Source organism: Colletotrichum paranaense (assembly GCF_030867605.1).
Source record: "Colletotrichum paranaense strain IMI 384185 chromosome Unknown Scaffold_22.1, whole genome shotgun sequence".
In the NCBI taxonomy this organism is placed as follows: domain Eukaryota; kingdom Fungi; phylum Ascomycota; class Sordariomycetes; order Glomerellales; family Glomerellaceae; genus Colletotrichum; species Colletotrichum paranaense.
In genome coordinates, this window is record NW_026848980.1 from 501958 (window position 1) to 523666 (window position 21709).

General features: G+C 53.5%; 11 protein-coding genes across 11 annotated transcripts; 5 read left to right on the forward strand and 6 right to left on the reverse strand.

Moving 5' to 3' along the window:
• Positions 1–1764: 1764 nt before the first annotated feature.
• On the reverse strand, positions 1765–4654 carry CPAR01_16083 (nuclear pore complex protein An-Nup82; the record flags this gene model as incomplete). The annotated part of the gene is made up of 2 exons (XM_060500328.1): positions 1765–4089; positions 4148–4654. Coding segments are annotated over 2 exons (2832 nt in total), but the record flags the coding sequence as incomplete, so codon positions are not given.
• Positions 4655–5332: 678 nt separating this feature from the next.
• Positions 5333–6016, forward strand: CPAR01_16084 (RNA recognition domain-containing protein; the record flags this gene model as incomplete). The annotated part of the gene is made up of 1 exon (XM_060500329.1): positions 5333–6016. The coding sequence occupies one exon, from the start codon at positions 5333–5335 to the stop codon at positions 6014–6016; it is 684 nt and encodes a 227-aa protein (XP_060341146.1).
• A 520-nt stretch (positions 6017–6536) lies between these two features.
• On the reverse strand, positions 6537–6947 carry CPAR01_16085 (uncharacterized protein; the record flags this gene model as incomplete). The annotated part of the gene is made up of 2 exons (XM_060500330.1): positions 6537–6589; positions 6668–6947. The coding sequence occupies 2 exons, from the start codon at positions 6945–6947 to the stop codon at positions 6537–6539; spliced, it is 333 nt and encodes a 110-aa protein (XP_060341147.1).
• Positions 6948–7829: 882 nt separating this feature from the next.
• Positions 7830–8466, forward strand: CPAR01_16086 (trafficking protein particle complex subunit 2; the record flags this gene model as incomplete). Its single annotated transcript, XM_060500331.1, has 2 exons — positions 7830–8014; positions 8160–8466. 2 exons carry the CDS (start codon positions 7830–7832, stop codon positions 8464–8466), a joined length of 492 nt encoding a protein of 163 aa, XP_060341148.1.
• A 414-nt stretch (positions 8467–8880) lies between these two features.
• On the reverse strand, positions 8881–9487 carry CPAR01_16087 (histone H4.1; the record flags this gene model as incomplete). Its single annotated transcript, XM_060500332.1, has 3 exons — positions 8881–9044; positions 9106–9243; positions 9478–9487. 3 exons carry the CDS (start codon positions 9485–9487, stop codon positions 8881–8883), a joined length of 312 nt encoding a protein of 103 aa, XP_060341149.1.
• A 1539-nt stretch (positions 9488–11026) lies between these two features.
• On the reverse strand, positions 11027–13560 carry CPAR01_16088 (tetratricopeptide; the record flags this gene model as incomplete). The annotated part of the gene is made up of 2 exons (XM_060500333.1): positions 11027–11110; positions 11158–13560. The coding sequence occupies 2 exons, from the start codon at positions 13558–13560 to the stop codon at positions 11027–11029; spliced, it is 2487 nt and encodes an 828-aa protein (XP_060341150.1).
• A 1616-nt stretch (positions 13561–15176) lies between these two features.
• CPAR01_16089 (uncharacterized protein) lies at positions 15177–15656 on the forward strand (the record flags this gene model as incomplete). The annotated part of the gene is made up of 1 exon (XM_060500334.1): positions 15177–15656. One exon carries the CDS (start codon positions 15177–15179, stop codon positions 15654–15656), a length of 480 nt encoding a protein of 159 aa, XP_060341151.1.
• An 86-nt stretch (positions 15657–15742) lies between these two features.
• Positions 15743–16432, reverse strand: CPAR01_16090 (uncharacterized protein; the record flags this gene model as incomplete). Its single annotated transcript, XM_060500335.1, has 2 exons — positions 15743–16248; positions 16312–16432. 2 exons carry the CDS (start codon positions 16430–16432, stop codon positions 15743–15745), a joined length of 627 nt encoding a protein of 208 aa, XP_060341152.1.
• Positions 16433–17231: 799 nt separating this feature from the next.
• Positions 17232–18222, forward strand: CPAR01_16091 (emopamil binding protein; the record flags this gene model as incomplete). Its single annotated transcript, XM_060500336.1, has 5 exons — positions 17232–17448; positions 17506–17532; positions 17585–17721; positions 17779–18013; positions 18074–18222. 5 exons carry the CDS (start codon positions 17232–17234, stop codon positions 18220–18222), a joined length of 765 nt encoding a protein of 254 aa, XP_060341153.1.
• A 421-nt stretch (positions 18223–18643) lies between these two features.
• On the forward strand, positions 18644–19391 carry CPAR01_16092 (uncharacterized protein; the record flags this gene model as incomplete). The annotated part of the gene is made up of 3 exons (XM_060500337.1): positions 18644–18828; positions 18885–19191; positions 19254–19391. 3 exons carry the CDS (start codon positions 18644–18646, stop codon positions 19389–19391), a joined length of 630 nt encoding a protein of 209 aa, XP_060341154.1.
• A 116-nt stretch (positions 19392–19507) lies between these two features.
• CPAR01_16093 (uncharacterized protein) lies at positions 19508–21049 on the reverse strand (the record flags this gene model as incomplete). The annotated part of the gene is made up of 4 exons (XM_060500338.1): positions 19508–20024; positions 20078–20367; positions 20421–20894; positions 20966–21049. The coding sequence occupies 4 exons, from the start codon at positions 21047–21049 to the stop codon at positions 19508–19510; spliced, it is 1365 nt and encodes a 454-aa protein (XP_060341155.1).
• Between the last annotated feature and the right edge of the window lie 660 nt (positions 21050–21709).

Below are 21709 nucleotides of genomic sequence, written 5' to 3' on the forward strand. Positions count from 1 at the left end.
GAGTCATATGTCTTTGGACTCTCTCGCACAAGCTTCAAACCCGAATACGCAGAAAATCTCCATCGTGGCCCGACTCACAAGCTTTTGGTCGTTGCTCTGGTTGCACTACTCAAAACTCGCATCGACAACGGAGAAGCCCGCTGTCCTGGCGTAGAGGTACCCTCAGATACACACGCCCGCCCTATGGCTCCGTTGCCGAGTACTGACCATACTTCATGCTTGCCTGCCGTCATCGTTGGGCCGTTGCGCAGGACTGCCATACAATTGGCATGTCCTCCCAGGCGAGAAGGATCTTTCTCTAGAACGCGGGTCAAGATCAATCTGAGACAACAAAATGACTGGCGCTCGGGTCTTTGCTGTGCTGCGACTCTGCGAGCGAACGTTGGTTGGGAGTTGAGCATCTGTGAGCTCGCAACCCTACGACGGCGATCGCACAGAGCTCTCGAGGAGGGGAAGAAACGAAACAAGAAAGAAAAAATTGGGCTTCGAGAGTCCTCGCTCGTGCGTGTGTATAGACGTCGGAATGGGCGAACCCCAGGACAATGTCAGACCTTCTCGCCTATTGTCTCTGGGCTTCGTCTGAAAGGTAAGAGTTACTGAAAGTGGACGTGCGAGGAATGCCCTTGCAATCACGCCTCATCCCAGCCCATGCAGGGAACGATTGGACCTTGCGAAGCACCTTAGCTTTTGCTGGCAGGGCAGTGTATGTGTATGACAGGGATGATCAGGCACTAGGGCAGTACGATCTCACCATAGGTTAATAGACTGTAGACTCGATGGACGCCCACGCTGAGTACAATGCGAAGCGGAAAGTGGAACGTGGGGAAAAGCAACGGTAACCATGTCCCATTTTCCTTCCGGGCGAAGCCTGAAGGTGACGCTCGCTGCTGCATGCAAGCTTCGCCGTCCACGAGGTTAGATGAGACGAGAGGCGGGCTCGACCGTCTTCGGGTGCTACTGAGAGCTACGATATCCGAATGTCCACGTACCCGACAAGCCAAGAGGTCCACGTGAGGTTGTGGCTTCGTTACCTAGCATTGCAACACTTTGGGACGCTGTTCTGAACTCCTGGATAAGGTAGCTTGAATTCTCGTGTCCTGCAAGCGAATTTGCTTCACAAGACCGGTCGGGCACCAGTTCTCGTGATACTGGGTACAAAGTATGCAAATGGAAGATCATCAATAGCTGATAGGCGAAGCATGTCCAAGTATTCCTTAAGTGAGGCTGTTGGGCGACCAAGGGTTGATTGGACGTGGTTTCGGAGACCCACAAACGGCAGCTGAGTAAACATGAGGGTTACCTTAGATCAAGGTGACACCAATATCTATCTTTCTTTGACGACATTCAACTTCAAGGCTATGTGATAAACCTCCAAAACCCGGCATCTTCCTTGTCCAATGGCACCACCAAGACACGATAGACGGGCATGAGGCGGCCTTAAAGACAATCTTTGCCCGACTCAGACGTTCCCGTCTCTTTGATGATTGATCCAACCTCAAATTATGCTACGGTTGTGCGTTCCCAATTCTCGAAACATATGTCCGTGGTCCTCCGTTGTGCTCATGCCGCCTGACGCCCTGCGCTTGCCCTCGCACCGATTGGCGCACTCGACCATTCACCAAATATCGATCCATTGCGCCTCTATGGTTCAATAGTCAGTGTAGTGAACGCTCTTGTGTCGCTATTGGGCACCAAGCGGGACGAGTCTTGAAGTAACTGCCGCCCGGTATCCTGTCATCCCACTCTGTCTACATCAACTCCATCTTACTGCGTCTGGAGACGCTCCAGGCGGGATGTGACAGCCTCGACCAGAGCCGTCTCCCGTGAGAGGAGGGACATGACTTGCTGCAGCTTGGCCTTGCGGATCTCTGTCGGGATCTTGAGCTCCGATACCGAAGACGATGAATCCTTCCCGCCCTTGCCGTCCTCACTCTGCTTTTGGATCCGTTCCACTTCTGCCAACAATTCGTCCTTCAGTCGTTGCACGTCCTCCACACGTTTCCTGAGTTGCTTCTGCTGCTTCACTCCCGGGCTGTCTTCCGAGGGTGATCCTAGAACGCTGGCCTCCATATTTTTGACTTCTGCCACGAAGGCCCTCTCCTTGGCACTGAGCTCTCTTGTTGCTGCCTTGCCAACATACTTGCGGACGCCCTCTAGTCTCTCGTTGAGTCGTTTCTGTCGATCTTGTGCCTCTGCGATACGTCTCTCGAATCGGACGTCGTCACTTTCACCGTCGCCGGCCTTGTCGTTGCCCGCAATCTTGTCAATCTTCTCCTTGACCTCGTTCGCCTTCTTAATTTGATCCCTGAGCTCATCTTGAAGAGTAGCGCAGCGTCGGAAAATCTCCGCCACAGCTGTGCCGAGCCGGTAGGTATCCTCACCAAGAACACGATGGGCGTCAGTCAAGATCTGCAGCGTAACCGGAGACAATCTGATCTCCTGGTTCAGAATGGTCTTGTGGCGTGAGCTACGGAGTCTGTTAATCAGCTCAGGAAGGTCAGATTGCTGCTCGAATGCGTGCGAGGGCTGGAAAGCTGGACGAGGCTCATAAAAGTCCAATGGTTCCATAGTCGTAGGCTTCTCCTCGTAGGGCGTTTCGTGGCGGACAGGCGAGAAGTCGTCCTCAGGCGTCTCGAACGTCAAGGCAATTGGCTCGTACGGGGTGGCCGACAGAAGGAAGTATCCCAAATCCGGATCGCGGATGGCGGCGCATGCGGCGAGCGGCACGTTGACATCGCTTGAGGACTGGTTGTAGAGTCTTTCGCGAATAGAGTTTTGTCCGTTGACAAGAAGACCGAGACGGAAGTCAGAGCCCGCCTCCGACTCGCCCGAGAGCTCACCCTCGAGGCGGAAAACCCAGGGAGATAGAGAAAGGAAGGTGACGCCGGCGTGCGAGGTGACAAAAAGAGAGTAGCGCGACATGACATCCGATGAAAACGTCGGCCATGCGTCGTCGTTCATTTCAGTTGTGGCCATGGTGTCGATGCACTGGAACGTCAACAGTGAAGGTGGGTCGGCAGCGGACAAGAGGCGTCCAAGCTTGGATTTGTTTCGCGGGGGCAGCCATTGTGCTTCGACGCCTTCCAAGTCCAAGTACACGCGGACCTGACCGGTGGTAGACAGGAGGCAGATGACCGAGAGAGAGAGTCCCTCCTGGTCACCTTCGTCAAAGTCCAGGTCTTCGTCCTCGCCCATCATCAGGTCGTCAGTGTCCACCTTCTTCCCGATTACGAGCAAATCCGTTAGAAGGCCGTCCCCGACGTCCTCGCTTTCGGGATCGGCATCGAATTCGAACGGGCCTTGCAATCTTGGGATAACTCCCGGCCGGGAAGGGCGTGTATAGACCTCCACGGTCTCTTCGCCGGGCGCTGTATCGAGGATTTGGGGCTCCTGAGAATCCAAATCACCCATCCACTCGAGCTGCTGCTGAGCGAGGAGCTTGTCCATTTCAGATACAGCAGGGTCATCCTCTAGGGCAGCCACCTTGGATACGATGGAAACCGAAAGCGATGGGATAAGAGTAGGAGGCGGTGCCCATTTCTGGGGGAGCAAGGGGCTCAATGCGTAGACGTCGCCTTCTCTCATCGCAACCCAGAGAGTCATAGGGCTCCATCCTCCCGAGCCGCGGCCAGCAAAGCAAGCAGAGGCCACCTGCATCTCCAGAGAGTACTGCGAGAAGCTGGCATTCGTGGCAGCCGTGGATGCGCTGAAGTCCTGGTCCAGCGTCGTACCATCCACCAGCTTCTTCAAGTCGATCGACAGTGTGGGAGAGTCAAATGACCACCGATCGGTCAATGACAACTCCCAGACGCGCACAATAGCATCGGTCGTTACGGTGACAAGGCAAGATCCCTTGACGCCAAGTGGGTGCCATACAGCTGATGCAACTGGGGATCGCGAGGTGACGTGAGTTGTAGGTCCCAGTGTCCAGATTTTGGGTCGTAAAGGTCCAGTGTCCTCGGCCGTGAGATGCGAAGAATCGGGAACCACGCAGATGTGAACGGTATGCGCCGTGAGAATAGCGAGGTAATCGGAGTTGGGAGAGATGACAAGCTGCCGGATGTCGTCTGCGACAGATGTCTTGATAGTCTGTAAGACTTGTTAGCATCCTGGTCGCCCGTCCTGTTGAGGACTGGGCCGAACCTACCCTGAAACCCTGAGCCGTAGCCGCCTCTTCCGTCGAGGGAATGGCATCATCGTCAAATGATTGTGTCGAGTCCTCCCGCTTGACACGGCTGCCCATGCGACGGTGCGCATGCTTTGTCGACCATTTCTCCTTCAGGTATGCCAAATCGCCCCATCGCAATTCTTTGCCTACAGCAACGAAGACCTCGGTTCCTCGTCTCGCAATCGTCCGCCTCGGACCTTGGATCTTCTTCTTCTTGGACCCGTAGGGCGACGGGGCGCTCAACGCCTTGTTGGAGGCGTCGCTGGAGGGCGCGAACAAGCTGTGGCCGGGCCCATGCGATAGCCACGGGGCCGTATAGCTCTTGACCTTGGGCATCGCGTCCCTCTCAATGGAACGAGTCGTGTATCGGGGGTTCTCTGCAGGCTTTCGGGTGGTCGGATGGGTGCTGCAGGCCAACTTGAGCTCGAGTGTCGTTCGTGGACTTTTTTCAGTGGTGTTTGCTGGTGAGCTTGTTGCTAGAAGTATTCTTGGTCAAAAAACGCGGTTGCTGGTAGCAGCCACACCGAGACCCACTTTGAGCTTTCCCGGCGCTGCCTACATCTGCGCTGCACCAATCAGATCGACCAGACAACGGACCATGTAAGTCTTCATTCATGCCTCAGTACCTACTAGGTACCTAAGGTAAGGTGAAGTAAGGTATCGTAATCACCACCTGAAGTAGACAACTATATGGACTAGACAGCAAGAGAACGAGGTCCTCAGACTCGTTGTCATAAGTTATACTGACTATTGTAACGTTTTCATGAATGAAATAGGAGGGATCCTGTAGCAGTGGATGCATCTCTGAGGTATAGGAATAAGCCATGGACTAGTGTTTTGCCACTTTTAGATATTCTGAAGCTATCGAATCTTCTCAATTGAATCAAGAATTCAAAATCATGACCGGATAGAGTAGCTTCTCTCTAGAAATGCCGTCAATTGAATTGACCAAGTGACGTTGAGGCAACGACGTGATGTGATTGCTGCGCACAGACCATCGAGTTCAAGTCCCAGCAAGGTGCACCTGCCTGAGGTACCTTGGTACCTTTCGATTTGACTTGCAACCAGGCAAGTGCCGTTTCTCGACCCTCGACCTTCAATTCCCACTTACACGACCGACAACGAACCAATTGTCCTCCACCGCAAACCCCCAACACCTTCAGAATGCAGGTCCGGCACAGAAACACAGTAGAGCGCCTCGACAGGCCGAGCGCATACTACCACAACCGGGTGAGCAACAGCTACAGCTTCCCTCCAGCCTTCTGTCTTTCCAACAGTTCAAGCAAGGAAACAAGCAAACTCTCAAAGCAGCCAGCAGCTAATCTGAGAAAACCCTCACAGAACAAGCGCAGGAGAAACGACAACCGCGACGCCGCCCGCGAAGCCCGCGACGCCGAAGACGAGGCCGCCACCAAGAACGAACCCCTCCCCGAGGACCCCCTCGCCAACGCGACGACGCTCTACGTCGGCAACCTCTCCTTCTACACCACCGAGGAGCAGGTCTACGAGCTGTTCTCAAAGTGCGGCGAGATCAAGCGCCTCGTCATGGGCCTCGACCGCTTCAATAAGACCCCCTGCGGCTTCTGCTTCGTCGAGTACTACACCCACCAGGACGCCCTGGACTGCATGAAGTATATCGGCGGCACCAAGCTCGACGAGCGCGTCATCCGCACCGACCTCGACCCGGGCTTTGAGGAGGGTAGACAGTACGGTCGTGGCAAGAGCGGTGGGCAGGTGCGTGACGAGTACCGCGAGGACTTCGACGAGGGACGTGGTGGGCTTGGTAGGGCGATTCAGATGCAGAGGGATCGGGACGATCGGATGGGCGAGTATGAGGAGTCGCGATGAGTGTTGGGCGATTGTGTACGGATATGTTTGGGACTGGGGAACACGTCTTTGTCCGACAAAGGACGGCATCAAAAGCAAATGGCACGTGGGAGAAGACGCAAAAGGAGAACGAGAGACTCTACTTTGGGTGGTGGGAAACAATGCTTTCGCAATAACTAGGCAGGCTTCTGGGAATCGATACCCCAATATGACACAATCATGGACATTGAAATGGTAGAAACCTGGGTGCGTGATTGGAAATTTCTGCTTCAACCTCATATTCGCCCCATGCAGTTGTACAAAAAGGTGTGTGATTTTATCTCCTGAGCCCAAAGCAGATGCTATAATATACAGAGAAGCTTTCTTGTCTGCTCCTGTCCACTGCAACAGCAGCCGTCCGTTGGATCCCCTCCCCTTTCTCAGCTTCGGGTTGCGTAGAGTACATATTCGTACAAGGGCCGTGATTCCCAACAAGCCATTCTTCCCGCCCCGAGTTTCTCGCAGCCCATCTGGCCAGTCCCAATGCCTCTGATAGTTCGGTCTAGTAACCCGGCGGGTTCAATCTCTGCGAAACTCTCGTCCACTTGGGAAGTTCTGCAAAAGACACGTTATCAGCTTCATACCCCATTGGCTCGATACTACGTTGAAAAGACAAAGAGGGGGGAAACATACTGTGAATGCCCTTGCGGTACTTCTTCTCCTTGCGATCAAACATGGTATACTTGTCCCTCGGCAGCATCTCCGCCTCGGTCGGCATCTCGGCCTTCCACCGCTCCAGCGCGGCCACCGTCTCGCCCTTCTTGGCCAGCGCGGCGTCCACCGTCGCAATCACGTCGTCGACGGCGCGGAGGCGCTCGCGGTGGCGGCGCTTCTGGAACTTGGAGAGCCGCCACGGGATCTTCCAGAGGAGGCCGCTCGAGAGCGGGGAGGTCATGCGGAAGGCTCCAAACATTTTGGATGTGTGTGTGTATGTCGACTGATGGAAGAAGGGAGGGCGTAGATTGTCGAGCCGTGATGTTTCCTCTGTTCGTGGAGGACGGCTGTTCGGGGGTTCGATTCGCCTCGACTTCGAATGGACTATGTCCCAAGTGTTGTGATGATCCCTTTCCCACACGATACGTATACCGTGCTGCCTCGCAATCCGTCGTCGTTTCAGTCGTCGTTGTCGCTTGTGGTGCTCAGGAGCTTCAGCCTCTCTCCTACAATTGACGAACAAATCCGTTCGACGCAGTCGCTTCCCAGGGAAATTTTGGAGCTACCTACGAAAGCCGATTCAAAAGTGGAGACGTATCAGAGAGCTCGATTGGTTGGCTCTGCTCCGGCGCTCTCAAGTCGTGCGGAATAACCCATGGACCACCTCATGGTGCCAACCCGGGAGGAGTCTCCACTATCGTCCTGCAGGCCCGCCAGCCCGCCCCGCGGGCCCTGCGCTAAGGTTCCTGGGTAGGTGTTAGCTGTCGCTGGAGGTGAGGCGTGCAGCAGCAGCGGGAACTCGGTGAGAGAGAGGCGCAACATCACGATACGAAGATCCAGCGATTCTTGAGATACCCCCCGTACCCCCACGACGACAAACCCCTCAACCTCGAGCGAAAACTATACTGCCTTATTCTACGACTAAACTCGACGTTCCTGTTTCCGGTACCCTCACCTTGCGAAGCCGCATACGTATCCCCGACCTAGAACCAAAGCGTTGCAATTCGAAACCAGATTCCCACAAGCACGCTCATCCACGCATGTCGCGCCAGTGATAGAGAGTTCGTCATAATCAAGAGCGCAAGACTGGAACCAAGAGCTAGAAGGAAAGAAACGCCGCGCGCGCACACACGACGCAACAATGTCGTACTACTTCGCCATCGTCGGCACGCAAGACAACCCCCTCTTCGAATACGAATTCGGCACCTCAAAGCAAGGCGGCGACGGCCAGTCGCGCTTCAACGAGCAGGTCCGCCACCTGAACCAGTTCATCCTGCACAGCAGTCTGGATATCGTGGAGGAAGTACAGTGGGCGCAGGGGCAAATGTAAAAAATTCCCACCTCAACTCCCAATACATCCCTCCACTTGGTCTCTCGTGCTCGAGCTTTCGCTCGCATCCATCGCAACGCAAGACGGCATAGGCCAGACACAAACGCAAGCCTGCTGACACGATTCCTTCACCCGATACAGGTACCTCAAAATCGTAGACAAGTTCTTCAACAACTACGTCTCCTGCTTCGTCACGGCGGGCAACGTAAAGTTCCTCCTCCTGCACCAGCCCTCCGCGCCCTCCACCACGGCGTCCTCGCGCTCGTCGACGGCCATCGGCGCCAACCCCACCAGCCCCGCGACCGAGGAGGCCATCAAGAATTTCTTCCAAGAGGTGTACGAGAACTGGGTCAAGGCTATCATGAGTCCGTTTTATAGGGTCAATATGGAAGTCAAGAGTCCTGTGTTTAGGTCACGAGTTGCGGCGGCGGGTAGGAAATATCTCTAGACATTACGAGGGCCATGGTGGACGAGGTAGACCAAGCGAGTCATGTTTTACAGCAGGTGCAGCCTAGACTACTCACATTATTCAGAGTGGATCACTTTACCAAACGTAAACAAGACACGCGTCACGATCAAATCACGCCAGAGGAACAAGAGTCTATGTTGTGTTCAAATCACCATATTGGTTGGTGTTCCATTTCAGACAATGCGTCTGCCTATCGACGCCATGAGAGCACTATCATTCCCAGAGTCTCGTGATTCCCAAACGCCATAAATCAACGTGATGTATCCATATCCCCATTACCGTTGAAAAGACCAATGAATCCACAACGAAAGCTCGCCTTTCAGCAGTCCAGATACCACGGCGCCATGGCATCCGAGTCGCGCAAAAGGCAAAGCAACCATCGAAGTGATACGCTTAACCACCGAAACCGTACAGGGTGCGGCCCTGGCGCTTGAGGGCGTAGACAACGTCCAGGGAGGTGACGGTCTTGCGCTTGGCGTGCTCAGTGTAGGTGACGGCGTCACGGATGACACCCTCAAGGAAGGACTTGAGGACACCACGGGTCTCCTCGTAGATCACTGGAAGGGGGATGTTAGTACACTATTGATGAGCAAGGTAGAGGATGTTGAGTCGACTTACTGGCAGAAATACGCTTGACACCACCACGACGAGCGAGACGGCGGATAGCGGGCTTGGTGATACCCTGAATGTTGTCACGCAAAATCTTGCGGTGACGCTTGGCGCCGCCCTTTCCGAGGCCCTTGCCGCCCTTGCCGCCTGGAAGACGTTAGTATCATGACTACTAAGTAATAGAGACTCAAAGTAGAGGGCATGATGCGACCAGAATGAGACGCGTATCCGCGATGGATGAGGTTGAGACGCGTTCTCAAGCAGAGACGCATGCCAACAGATCCTCATCCATTAAACCGCGGGGTTAAGCCGCACTCAGAACGCGCCACGACACCGCGACAAAGAGCAGGGTCGAGTAGGTAAAATAGAGATGCAACTTACGTCCAGTCATTGTGAATGGGGTTTGTTGAAGTAGATGCTTAAGTGGATGGGATAAGCGCGTCTCGATAAAGACGTGTCGTTGATGACGTTGAAAGTTGGTGTTGATGGATACGTTGGGTGTGGGAAAAGAGAAGAGTGGGAATGGGGGGAAGAAGAGACAGCTGAGGGGGGTAAAGAATAAATAAGGCGGTGCTGCAAGTCCGGGGGGATGGTTACTGATTGTGTGGTGCAGCAGGCGCTGATGGGATCAGTAGGCTAGTCCCGATTTGGCGAGTGCTCTTTATTTCTGAAAAAACGGGCAATTGTCCTCTATTTTCCGCCGGGAAATCGGGGCTCTTTGGCTGACATGGTTGCTTAACGAAGCGCTATTTTGACAGGCGCGCTTTTTTGTTATGGAACGCTGCACGCATTGTTGGGTGGGGGTGGAACGTGCACGGCTTCTTTTTTTTCTAGTCGGGGGAAGGACCCAACTTCCCAAGGGGACCGGGCCAAGCAGAAAGAGCCGTCGAAAGCAGGGGGGGTGTTGGTTGCCAAAAGCAGAGGTCAAGGCAAGTGCGGTGACTTTTGACTGGCCCGAGCTCTCTCTTTCCACTTCAAACTCCAGACATTGAACCATTGTCGCGGTCACGCGTCACCAATGGTCTTTTTCCTAAGTTCCTGCACTCTGCCAATGGCCACTGCCGCTCCCGATTTGCCGACCGCTTTCATCTTTCACGTTTCTTTTGCTCAGCGAGACTTATTTTTGATTGGTCCAATTTTGCCATCCTCCTCCCCGCTGCTGGGTGTTCATGCAATTGCAAGGGGAGTCCCGTAAATCAGCCCCTCCCTCTGCCGATTCACATGACTTGGGCACCTGATGGAAATTCAGATCGAGGGAACAGTCCCATCTGCGACTCATAATCCGGGGTAACGGCCTTTCTCAAAAGGTTTTGACAGCCCAGGAGGCCAGATTCATGGCGCATTCCGCCCCTGGTAACGAGCTGGCCGGCCTCTAAAGCCTAAGGTAGATCTGACGCGACATGGATCACTCCGTTAGACCTTAGTGATCTGCCGGTGAAGTTGGTCCGCAGGTAGTGTCACCTAACGAAACTGGTATGATGAGGACACTTGCGCCTACTTTTCTGTGTGCTTCATCCATCACCATGCACCAAAGGGCAATGACCATCAAAGTTAGGTGATGCATTACTTTTCATGACCAGCGATCTGTCGTATCAGTCACTACTGCGGCGCCTCATAGGGCGCTAATATACAAGAGGGTCATCCATTCAGCCCTCCCCAAGCAAGCCAATATGCAACCCTGCTTTACTTTCCTAAACGCCGATGCCATGCAGCATGCAACATGAATCCGTGTCATCGTGCTGTTATACCATGCCCAAATTCAAAGCTTGGCCAAAACTCGCTTTCGTCAAGTCGTGGGTACCCGGACTCGTTGCCAGTTCTCGCACCCCCCACAGAAAACGCACGCACAATCGCCGTCGCCCTTCCGCTCCTGTCGGTACGGTAAGGCAAAAAAGCCTTAGCCGAAGACAACCTTCTTTCTCCTTTCATCCTATGTCATCATGGAGTCTTCCATGCCCATGTCATCCTCGATACTCTCGATAGCGTCCTTGATCGATTGACTGGCCTGCTCAGACTGTTAGCTCAAATGTCTGCTGTGCTGTCCTGACTGGGTAACCTTACCTTTGGATCTAAAGCAAGAGCATTGCTGAAAGCGCGCACCGCCATTTGCTTTTCATTCAGGCTTCTGTACAGCTTGCCAAGAAGGAAGTGCACCATGGCTTCATCAGGGGCCACGTCCTTCAGAATGAGCAGCTCTTTCTCCGCGAGATCTATCTTGCCCAGACTCATCAGCGCGCGTGCTTTTTTGTACCGTACTATGGGTGCACGCGGGGCCAGGTCTGTCGCCTTGGTGTAAAATTGTAGCGCAGCTATCATTTGCTTTTGCCTTTCCAGGATTGCTCCGATACGGCAAATGAGGACAGCATTGGTTGGGTTGATATCGGATGCCGTATGGAAGTGAACGTAGGCCTTTTCGTAGTTGCCGAGCTTCTCAAAGACCTGGCCAATGCCATAGTACGCGTTGTAGTGACGTCGATCCGCCGTGACAGCCTTACGGAAGGCGCTGAGAGCCTTTTCGTACTCTTCGTTGGCAACGTGCTCGTGGCCTTGAAGCGTGAAGGCATATGCAAACTTGGGGTTCAGCTGCGTCGCTCGCTTAAAGCAGCGCAAAGCCATTTCATGCTCCCTTGCCAACGACCAAGCATTGCCGAGAGCGCACCAGGCTTGAGGGGATGTCCAGTCGGCATCCACCAGCTCATGAGCCAAGAAGGACAAGTCCGTCTCCCGCTTGAGATGCCACAGAATCGTCGAGTAGATTTCCATGTCGTCCATCCGCGTCGGCGCCACCACGCGTAATTTTCTGAAGTACTTCTCGGCGTCTTTGTACGAACCCTGTTCGTGATGCGCTCGGCCCATTTGCGCCAACACCCAAGGTGTATCTTGCTGGCTTCTTGGTAGGGAAGCATAGAATTGCAGCGCCTCCTGACACCGGAACGCTTTGAGTGAGTAGTACCCAGAGGCAAATTTCTTGAGCAGCTCCATGACCCATCTCAAAGCTTCCTCGATTCTGACGTTGTCTAGTTCGTGTGAGGCAGCTTTCGGTACTGCGTGCTGTACCGCGTGGGGCTCTCTCACACGAGTGGTCTCGGCATGATCAACATCCATGCCACTGTCCTCAACCGGCTTGCGATTGCCGCTCACGACCCTGCCAACACTGGAGCCACTAGACCCAGGTCGCATTATCCGTGAGATCTGGGGCCTAGCCTTCTTCAGCTCACGAGTTGCTGCGGCGCCGATGGTAGCGGCACCGGAATTCGCTTTAGCAATTGAGGGTTTGTTAAACATGTTAAGCCTGGCACTTCTCCGTTGTGCAGGTGCGTTGGCTTCTTCCGTGTGTTGCCTAGATACCGGATGGCCCGAAACCGTCCTCTTCCGCTCCGTGGGTGCCATGGTCGACCGCAGAGTGCCGGTGCCAGTATCGGAATGCAGCTCGACTGAGTCCTTGTCTTGGCTTCTGGTACTTCTTTTGGCACCTAGCTTGTAACCGACCTTCGGTGGGGCTTCGAAAAGGCTGGGATCCACGGCCTGGGCTGTTCTTGTCCTCCGTGGCGGCGCTTGCGGTGGCTCCGCAGCGTTGAAAGCTGAACGCATTGTAGGGACCTCTGGCATAGACACTGGGCCGGTGGGTGTTTCCATGAGGTCGAGTTCACCGTTGCTCGTGGACGGTGGGGCTAGCCTAGATCTTGCTGCTGTGATTTTTGACATGAAATCATTCTCCTCTGCTTCCGCGGAGAAGAGATTGGCACTATAAGGCATATCCTGATATGTGGAGGATCGATGGAGGTTGAATGGGTCAGATGAGTCCGCTGTTGATCGAATCGGAGGCCGTTTTGGCTCAAAGGAGTTTGCCGAACTCTCCTTTGGCTCCTGGGGCAATACTCCCTGCTCCTGTTCAAAACAATGAACCAGAGGATCGGTGACCTGGAAAATATTTGGTACACGCAACTTTACTCCCATGTCGCTGAGTGCCTGGAAGGCATCCCACATGAAAGGGTTGACTCTCACTGCAGTCTCGAAACACTCGATTGCCCTTCGCTTGTCGTCGTACGCCCGATACAGCTTGCCCAACAGACACAGAACCGCAGCTTCGTCTGGATAGAGCGAGCGGGTCGAGGTGGTGTGCTTGCCCATGTTCGTCTTGCCGATCCATTTCTCTCGTGCTTTTTCTAGGGCATTGATGCCGTCTTTGTATCGTTCCATTTTGACGCATGCGTGCGCAAATATCCAGGCAGCGCCCAAATTCGTTCCACGATAAGCTGATGGCCTGCTAACTTCGAAGGCAGTTCGGTGGTCACCGAGACGGAGGTGGCATAGAGCCAGGAGATGTGCAGACTCGCTCGACTTGGGATCTTGGGCGCTTAGCCTCTCGGCGAAAAAGAGGGCGTTCTCGTAGGCATTGTTGTCGACATGGTAGTACACTACCTGCCGCAGCAGCCCTGTTATGGCGGCACTCGTGGGCGCCATTCTCGGTGGGTGTTGGAAAAGAGGTGGGCGGTTCGGTGGAGGAGGGTTAACGTCCACGGCAGTTTATGGCCATGGGATCTCACGGGTGGTGCAGCAACTGTTGAATTTGAAGGGTAAAAATCGCGGTCCTCGGTAGCGTCCCGATGCACTGGACGTGCAGCTTTGGTCGGGAAGCGTTATTCGGGCTCTGTCGAGCTTGGGTATAGGATTTTGTGCAGGCGCAAAAAGTTGCGTCCGTGAATTTCGAGGTGGGCGTTCGCGCAGAGCCTGAGGCCGAGAGCAGCAAGGGTGCTGGAAGCGCGTTTGTGTCGACAGATGATTGAGGATTAACAATTATAGAGCAGCAGAAGGCGAGAGTGCAAGGTCGAATTGAACCGGTAAATGCTGCAAAAGGCGACGGCGAGGTTCGTAAGGTCGTAGAAGTGGTTCAATGGGCAGTTTGCGGATTGTTGCCTGTCGGGGCGAAGAAGGCGTTCGTTGCGTGGTGGGTCCCCGTGGATTGTTGTTTGGGTTCGGCAACAGGCGGGCAGTGAGTAAACTCAGTCAAAGTGCAGCAGTATCGGCTCTTTGCAGCAACACAAGACAAAATTCGCGGTCCATCTGACTGACTAAACAGAGCGCACCCAAAAGAAAGCAAAACGGGCGCAACGAGAACGCAGCGAGATGGGCACGGCAAAAGACTCCCCAGGGAACGAGTGAAGTGGAAGTGAACAGGATGGAGGGGGAGGATGATGGGGGGTTGCTGTCCAGAGGGAAACGGCCAGGCGGGAGGCGGGTGACGAACGAGACTGAAAGTGAGCGAAGTGAGAATTCTCCGTAGCTCGTCAGATCAACAGGCGTCAGGCCAGATCAGCCGTGCACTCTGCGTGGGATGGCAGGAGGGAAGGGGAGAGAGGTAGAGATGGTCGTGAAGGTGTCACTTTAGGTCCAGATCCAAGGCCATGTTGCGGCTTGCCATTATGTGCATGTCCAGTCAGCGTCTCTTGCTCCAAGTCTGGACGATGATGTGTTGACCTGACTGTGGCGTTTCCTTCCTTAGGTCGCGCTTGGTGTGGTGACACTACAAAGCTGATTGGCTCATACGATACCTCAGCGACCGCCGCCGTCTTTGCCCAGCAACCCGACCGGAAGAAGCGCCTACCAAAACATACTTAGATACCTACTCTAGCTGACCAGCCCCCCTGCCGCCAGCCCCCCACCTGCCAGCCCGTTCTGTCGTTCTGTGTCCGCGTCGCTGTCGCAGTCGCAACGCCTCCCCCGTGCCTTCCCCTTGCGCCAGAGACATTTACCCGCCACCTTTCGCTTCCATTCCCGGGGCTCCACTTATCGCCGTCTGCCCGTTCCATTGGGTCCCGCCGCGCCTGAGCCACAATATCAGCCATCCGCCTCGACTGCTGGAATTTCGTCACCCTGATCCTTTCAGCCTCAATTCCAACAAGGTCGCAACCTGTCTTCTACTCCCAGGAACGTTGGACCCCACTTTCGAAGACCGACATCATTAACTTAATTGTCTTGACCTCACTCACGTTCTCGAGGCCTCTTATCGTCACAATACCTTACTCCGTACCTTGCATCCAACTTCATACCCCACGACACAACCCTCAGCATCCTCCACCATGGCGCAAAAGGCAAAGAAGGACAGAGCCAAATCCAACGCCACCACCTTGAACAACCTCCACATCGGTTCCGCCGTTGTCAATGTTGCCTTTCTCATCTTCTACTTCATCTTCAAGTCCCGGTCTCTCTTCTGGTTCATCCTGCTCTCCTCTCCGGCCCTCATCTGCGAGTACGTCCTTGAAAAATCTGGCCGTCCCAAGTACGACGCGGGAGGAGGCCTCAAGTCCTCTGGCGAGGACTTGGCCGCTGCGGGCTTGACCGAGTACATGTTCGACGTCGTATGGGTGACTTGGGCCTCCGTCATTCTCGTTATCTTATTCGGCAACTGGGGTTGGTTCCTGTGGCTCGCCGTGCCCGCCTACGGCGCATACGCTGGCTACGGCTTGCTCGGAGCTGGCAAGCGTATGGCACAGATGGGCGCTGCGAACAGCGATGAGCCTGCCCCGCCCGCCAACAGGAGGCAGCGTCGAGCCGCATAGTCAGAGTCACATCTCGTGCTGCCTAGGACTTGAGCGCTACGAGCCAGATTCTCTGTTCTATTCTATCGGGAATGCAGCGACTAGGTCTATCTGTGCCAGGATTGCTCCTCAGACCACTTCTTGATGACTTCCGGGTCGACGTCCCGCACCAGCACGTGGATGTGCTCCAAGGCCCGGACGCTCTGAAGGGCGACCCAATTCTTAAACCAGATAACCCTGTCTTCTCCGACATCACCAAGAATTTTGACAAAGTACCTGTCAATGAAATCCTGAACAGTGCGCCTGCTCTCTACTGTCATGTCCCCGGTCTCAGGGTCCGTAGGGATGATGGTGCGCGACCAAACCACGATATGGGTGATGCCTGGGTCAAGTCCATACGGCCAATCGTTGACGAGAACCCGGTAATCGGAAGGATCCTCAAAAGGCACGATGGACTTGGGAGTAAAAGGTGGTTCGCCCCAGGGTTTGGGTAGGCGGTTGGTGAGAAGGAACTTGGTCATGGAGCCGTACTCGGCCTTAGTCTCGGCCGTCCATTTCATGTATCGACGAAGGTCTGACGGCTTTCGCTTCAAAACCTCGAGCTTATTTGTCGCTGGTGTCTAATCAGATCTTTGAAACAGAATATTCATATAAGACGCAACGCAAACGCGCTTACCAATGATCTCCTTGAGCTCCTCCCAGCCATGCTTCTTGAACTCCTCATCTGTCTGTGAGAGGACCCACTTATCAACGTCTGTGAGCGGGAAAGGTGCCTCTTCAACTGGAATGTCACCCATGTTGAGTATTTAGCTTGAGTAAATAGGTAGGCTATATGTCCGGCTTGTAATGGGTGTTGGGGCGAGTGAGTGAGGCCTTTTCGGAAGATAGGATGTAGTCGTTTTCAGGACGGGAGTAAGGATAAGCGTGTCACGAAGTTGAATAGTTGGCGGTAAGTAACGGCTGTCTGCCCCGAGCAGCGGAAGATCAGCGGTCCGATTTCCTCTTTGGGATACGACGAGGTACCATGGCAGGGCAGTGCGACAACTTCCACCTCATAGTTCATCCCATTTCTCGAGCATCGATAATGCTGCTTCCGGTTCTCCAATATCTCTGCACCGCGTTACTAGTACAAAGAAAGAGCCGGAAAGAAGGTCACCAGGCACCGATAGCTCGCTGAGGTATCGACAGGTCATAGTGCTGTAAGGGATCCGTGCATCTCAGGTACCTGGTTGAGCCGAGTGTTGGCCGCCTCTGCACGAGGAAGTATGTACCTTGTAATTGGGTCTTGACCTAAACAATCTTTCCAGACCTCGATTCGACATTCTCGTCGCATTGAGAAACAGTCGGATGCTCCTAGTTGTTGCCGAATGTTGAGTGGAAGGTGTGTCTGGCATTGATCGGGCAACTTCGACCCTGGTTCGGCAAGCAAGTCTTCTAGCGATCTTGAACAACGGGGAACCCCATTTCAACTTTGGCCCAACCCCAACTCCAACCACCTCGCAAACAAGACGACAAAATTCTGGCATCACTCGAACTAAAGTGTTACTCTACGCATGCACAAAGTCTTGAGATAATCACACTGAGCACCAGCCCAACATGGATAACTCGACAGACGCCGCCTTTGCGCATCCTTACTACCCAGTCACCGCTGCCCTACCGCACTATGTCGCCAACAAAAACTCCGTTCTCAGCTTGCTCGTATTCTTCGGGAGCATAATATCCTTCGTCGTCTTTACAGCCGTCGCGGGTGCTAGAAATACCTATCCCCAGCTGAAAGCCTCGGACCAGCTTACCGTGGCTTGGTTTGCTCTTTGTGCGTGGTGCTCAGAACATTGCTCGCCCAGCCTGGCTAATCGCTTCATTCACGCAGGCGGTTTCCTTCACTGCTTCTTCGAAGGTGTATTCGCGATCCTTCTGTTCCTCTCAGTCCAAGTCTAACGTCTCCACAGGATACTTTATCCTCAACCACAAGAGCCTGGCCAGTGACCAAAGTCTCTTCGGCCAGCTGTGGAAGGAGTATGCACTCTCCGACTCTCGCTACCTGACCTCCGATCCATTTATGCTCTGCGTTGAGTCCTTCACAGTAGTAGGTCGCGCTGCTTCTTGGTATTTCGAAAGAGCCCACTGTTGACCAAGATTCCAGCTCGTATGGGGCCCCCTCTGCTGGGCCATCGTCATCACTACTGCCAAGCGGAACCAGTTGCGTTACCCATTTCAGATCATCATGAGCGTTGGGCACCTGTACGGCGTCGTGCTTTACTACTCAACCAGCTTGATCGAGTTCTACTCCAACGGAGTATCGCATAGCAGACCTGAGTTCCTGTACTTCTGGGTCTACTACATTGGTTTCAATGCTCCTTGGGTCATTGTGCCTGCGAGTAAGTCAACATTTCTTCACCCCTCGTTCTTCCGTTGTTTCTGACGCCGTTCTGCCATAGTTATTCTCTACCAAACCACGGTCCATATCAAGAGGCACCTCACAGACCGTGCGGACGTGGTGGCCAAGCTGAACAGGATTGATGGCATTATGGGTGACAAATCTTGGCAGACGTACATGCCTAAGGACGAGGAGAAGAAGACGAACTAGCTTCATGGTAGCTGTATAAGTGGTGGTTTAATTGTGCCGAACTGTCTTTGCGGTGGAGTAGATTCATAACACCACAAGGCTGATCCAATTAAAATATGTTCACCACCGTTCGATGACCACCGTCAGGCAGGCTCACACTCCTTCTCCAGACGAATTTTTCATTCTCGAACATGTCTGGAACCAATCGAGCGCAATTTCCAGCCTTCCCGTTCGCCATGTTGTACAGCCGCGCTCCTACCTTAGTGAGTGGGGTCAGCTATCCCGAATTGGTAGTTATAGAACGCACTTGAATAGCGACGCTGAAGAAATAACATGCTCGCGATGTATATAAAGGGGAACAAATGTCTAGACATGAGGGAGACGAGAACATTCAACCTCCTCACTTTCAAGCACCTCACCCAAAATCTTGTCATACTTCACAATGCAATCCTTTCACTTTCTTCTCACTGCCCTTGCCGCGACAGCAGTTGGGGCAACCTGTCTCCCATCATCCCATGGTTCCCCTGCCTTCCCGTCATCCATGATCACCTTCTCTGCCGGCTTCGAACAGCCACAGCCACCTCTGATCAAACCAGAGTATCAGGCCAGTTTTGTTCAGCATAAATGGTAACTTTTTCCCCGACCGGTAATAATGTTACATTCTGTCTAATCGCGAGAGCCAGGAATGCGAACCTATCCCACATCACGACTGGTTACATCGACAATTCCCCTTCCGATGCTTTCGTCCGTGTGGGCGAAGCCTACGAGGGTCAGATTTCGTGGTCGTTGTTTGACTATTCCAACGTTAGCGAGTCAGGCCTCGTGGACAACACGATGACGACGTATGGCCCGAACTCCACCACCCCGAGCGTGTGGAGGGGTTATGTGAACTCGAATTTCCCCATCTTTCAGAGTGATATTCTGGTTGAAGCTGGAGCAGTCTATGAAGGACTCGTGCAGAGGGATTTCATCCCATCGCCTGTTGCCGCGGTAAGAGACCCCTGCTATCTCGATTCATCTCCCGTGAACCGTCGAGTTGACTATTTGTTCAGTGGAGCATCATGTACCAGGGTGCCATTCCGGTGACGGTCTACGTCAATGAATGCAATGTTGTCGTTGGCTACGACTACTTTGCCCCTGACTTGCGAACCCGAGTGATCATGGAGTTCTTCAATATTCAGGCAAAGTGAGCTTTGAACTACGTTTCCCCGGGGGCTTCGACACTCGCGCTATAAATGTTCGGCTTGGCCTACTTGACTTCATTTCTTGATTCATAGAGGCTCCTGCTCGGTACACTCAATATATTTCAAATGTCGTCCCGTGCCATTTCCGCGTGCTGGTATTCCCACAATTCTTGTAAATCCCTTTTGATTCTCCCTGAGACCGCGAACCCTTTTGTTGCTATTCTGTCAAGCAATCTCACAATCTCATCCCTTTGTAAAGACTGACTTGTATTTGCTCCAGCCATTCGGAGAGAGAACAGGAGTAATACCCCCGGCATGTTGGAATTTTCGAGGATTTGGTTTGACAGATCTACCACAGCGGTTACATGCGCCTCAATCTCATGGACTGCTAGCGAGGGGATGTCTTGCCCCTCCCAACATGCGTAATAGACATAGTTTCTAGACAAGAATAGTTGGAGAGCATTGTAGTTTGATAAAGCTAGCATGCAATACGGATCACGGTGATCAAAATACTGTGTGATTTGGTCGTGCCAGCTGTAAAGTCGCTGCTGGAAACGTTGACCTTGCTCAGCTAGAGCGTGTATCGCTGGGTGCCCAGGTCGTAGTGTGTCAGGAATTGACTCGATACGGTCGAAGAACCTGTCAATATTTTGAGCTCTGATTCATTTCAGTCAAGAATGCGGCTTGCTTACGCTTTACTAAAGGAAGAGATTTCGATCAGGAGGTCGAAGATTGCCTCCACTTGACTTGATGGGTTTGCGACAAGATATCCTCGAGACTTTGACCACGGCTCCTGCGATAAAAACGTATCTTCGCCGTACAGAATCGCTCGGTTTGCCTCCAGCGATCTAAACGCTCCGAAGAGTCTCTTGTCAAGCTGACACGACTGACTCGTCGCTCCTACGCTCTGGATGATCCTAGCCGTCCCGTAGAGCATGTGTTTGGCCCACAGGTCCCCAGAAGCTTCAGTCATCAACTTCAACTACCAGTCAGTAAACGCGATTCAAAAAGTGAAACATGGTTGAGGTATTTCACCTCGAATAGCCCAAGAAGTAGCGTGCACCAGAGAACTCCACCGCAGCGGAACGCGTTTGATACCTGCAGTCGAGCTCGGAGCGTCTTGACGGCTTCCCCGTATAACACAAAGGCAACGGTGTAAGGTGGCTGCTGCCCGCGAGAGGACTTGACGGTTGCGCGTCGGCTGGCTTCGAGTGCGCCAATCGCTGTCACTACTTGCCCGAGCGGTAAGCATGTTTGGGCCAGGGGTAAGAGGTCGGCAGCCAGGCCGTTGAACTCATCTGTAAACAGACAGCGCTTCATGCAGAGATCAAAATAGTCAAGGTAGAGTATATCGCTAGGTATGTTGACGTGTGCCGGTAGTCCAGCGACTTGCATGCCTTCTTCAGAGGATTCAGGGCTGATGAAGTGCACTTCGGTCGTAGATGTGGCCTGAGGTAGGCAACGTTTCTTGGTTCGAGTACAGTACTCGCAGGGAGAACCGCCTTGACACTGATTTGTGATTGCTGTGTGTGAGTTCAAGTAACGCCATATGTGGGAATGAGCTGTGTATAGGTGCCTACCTTGATACGCCTTTTGGCGCATGGCAGACAGCGAGTCCGTCTCCTGCGGTGATCCAGCGGACCGACCTCACGCTTGATCTTCATTTGAGTGTGCCGACATGAATGTTTATGTGTCAAAGTAGAGTTCCATCTCTCGAAGGCGGAATTCGTACAGGAGGCGCACAAAATAGTAGCGCTCTCGCTAGTCTACGATTCTAGATGTCTCGGGAGTGGTCACTGGTGGCAGTGCGGACTTATACGAAAGCTCCACTGCCACCCCGTACTAGTAGGCAGCTTTACTCGATTAAGAAGTAATTGAGCGCAGCGGACCCTCAGCAGCGCCTGAAAGCGCAATAACTGATCCCTCAACGGATCAAATATACTCATGACGCTGCGAGACAGATATGGTTGAAACTTATTTACTGTTTAATACCCACCATCGGGCAGGCCCATGCGTCTTCAACATATTATGGACTGGGCTAGCATGATAATTGGAGGACCATAGTACGTACTTGGAAGTTGGAGAAGCCAAAACCCCCCATCGGCCACCACCACCACCAAAACCCACCACATCCGCCCATGCTATTCATCGTCACCAACCACGACAAAACGACGATAGCTTCACAAAACAAAACTCCAAAAACATACAACACCAGGTATTCGCTGGTCGTCACCGACCCAACTACTAATCCGGCCCTCATTGGCTTGTCTATGGGAGAGCGGACGGGATCCCGAATTTTCCAATGGGTATGGTCGTATGTGGTA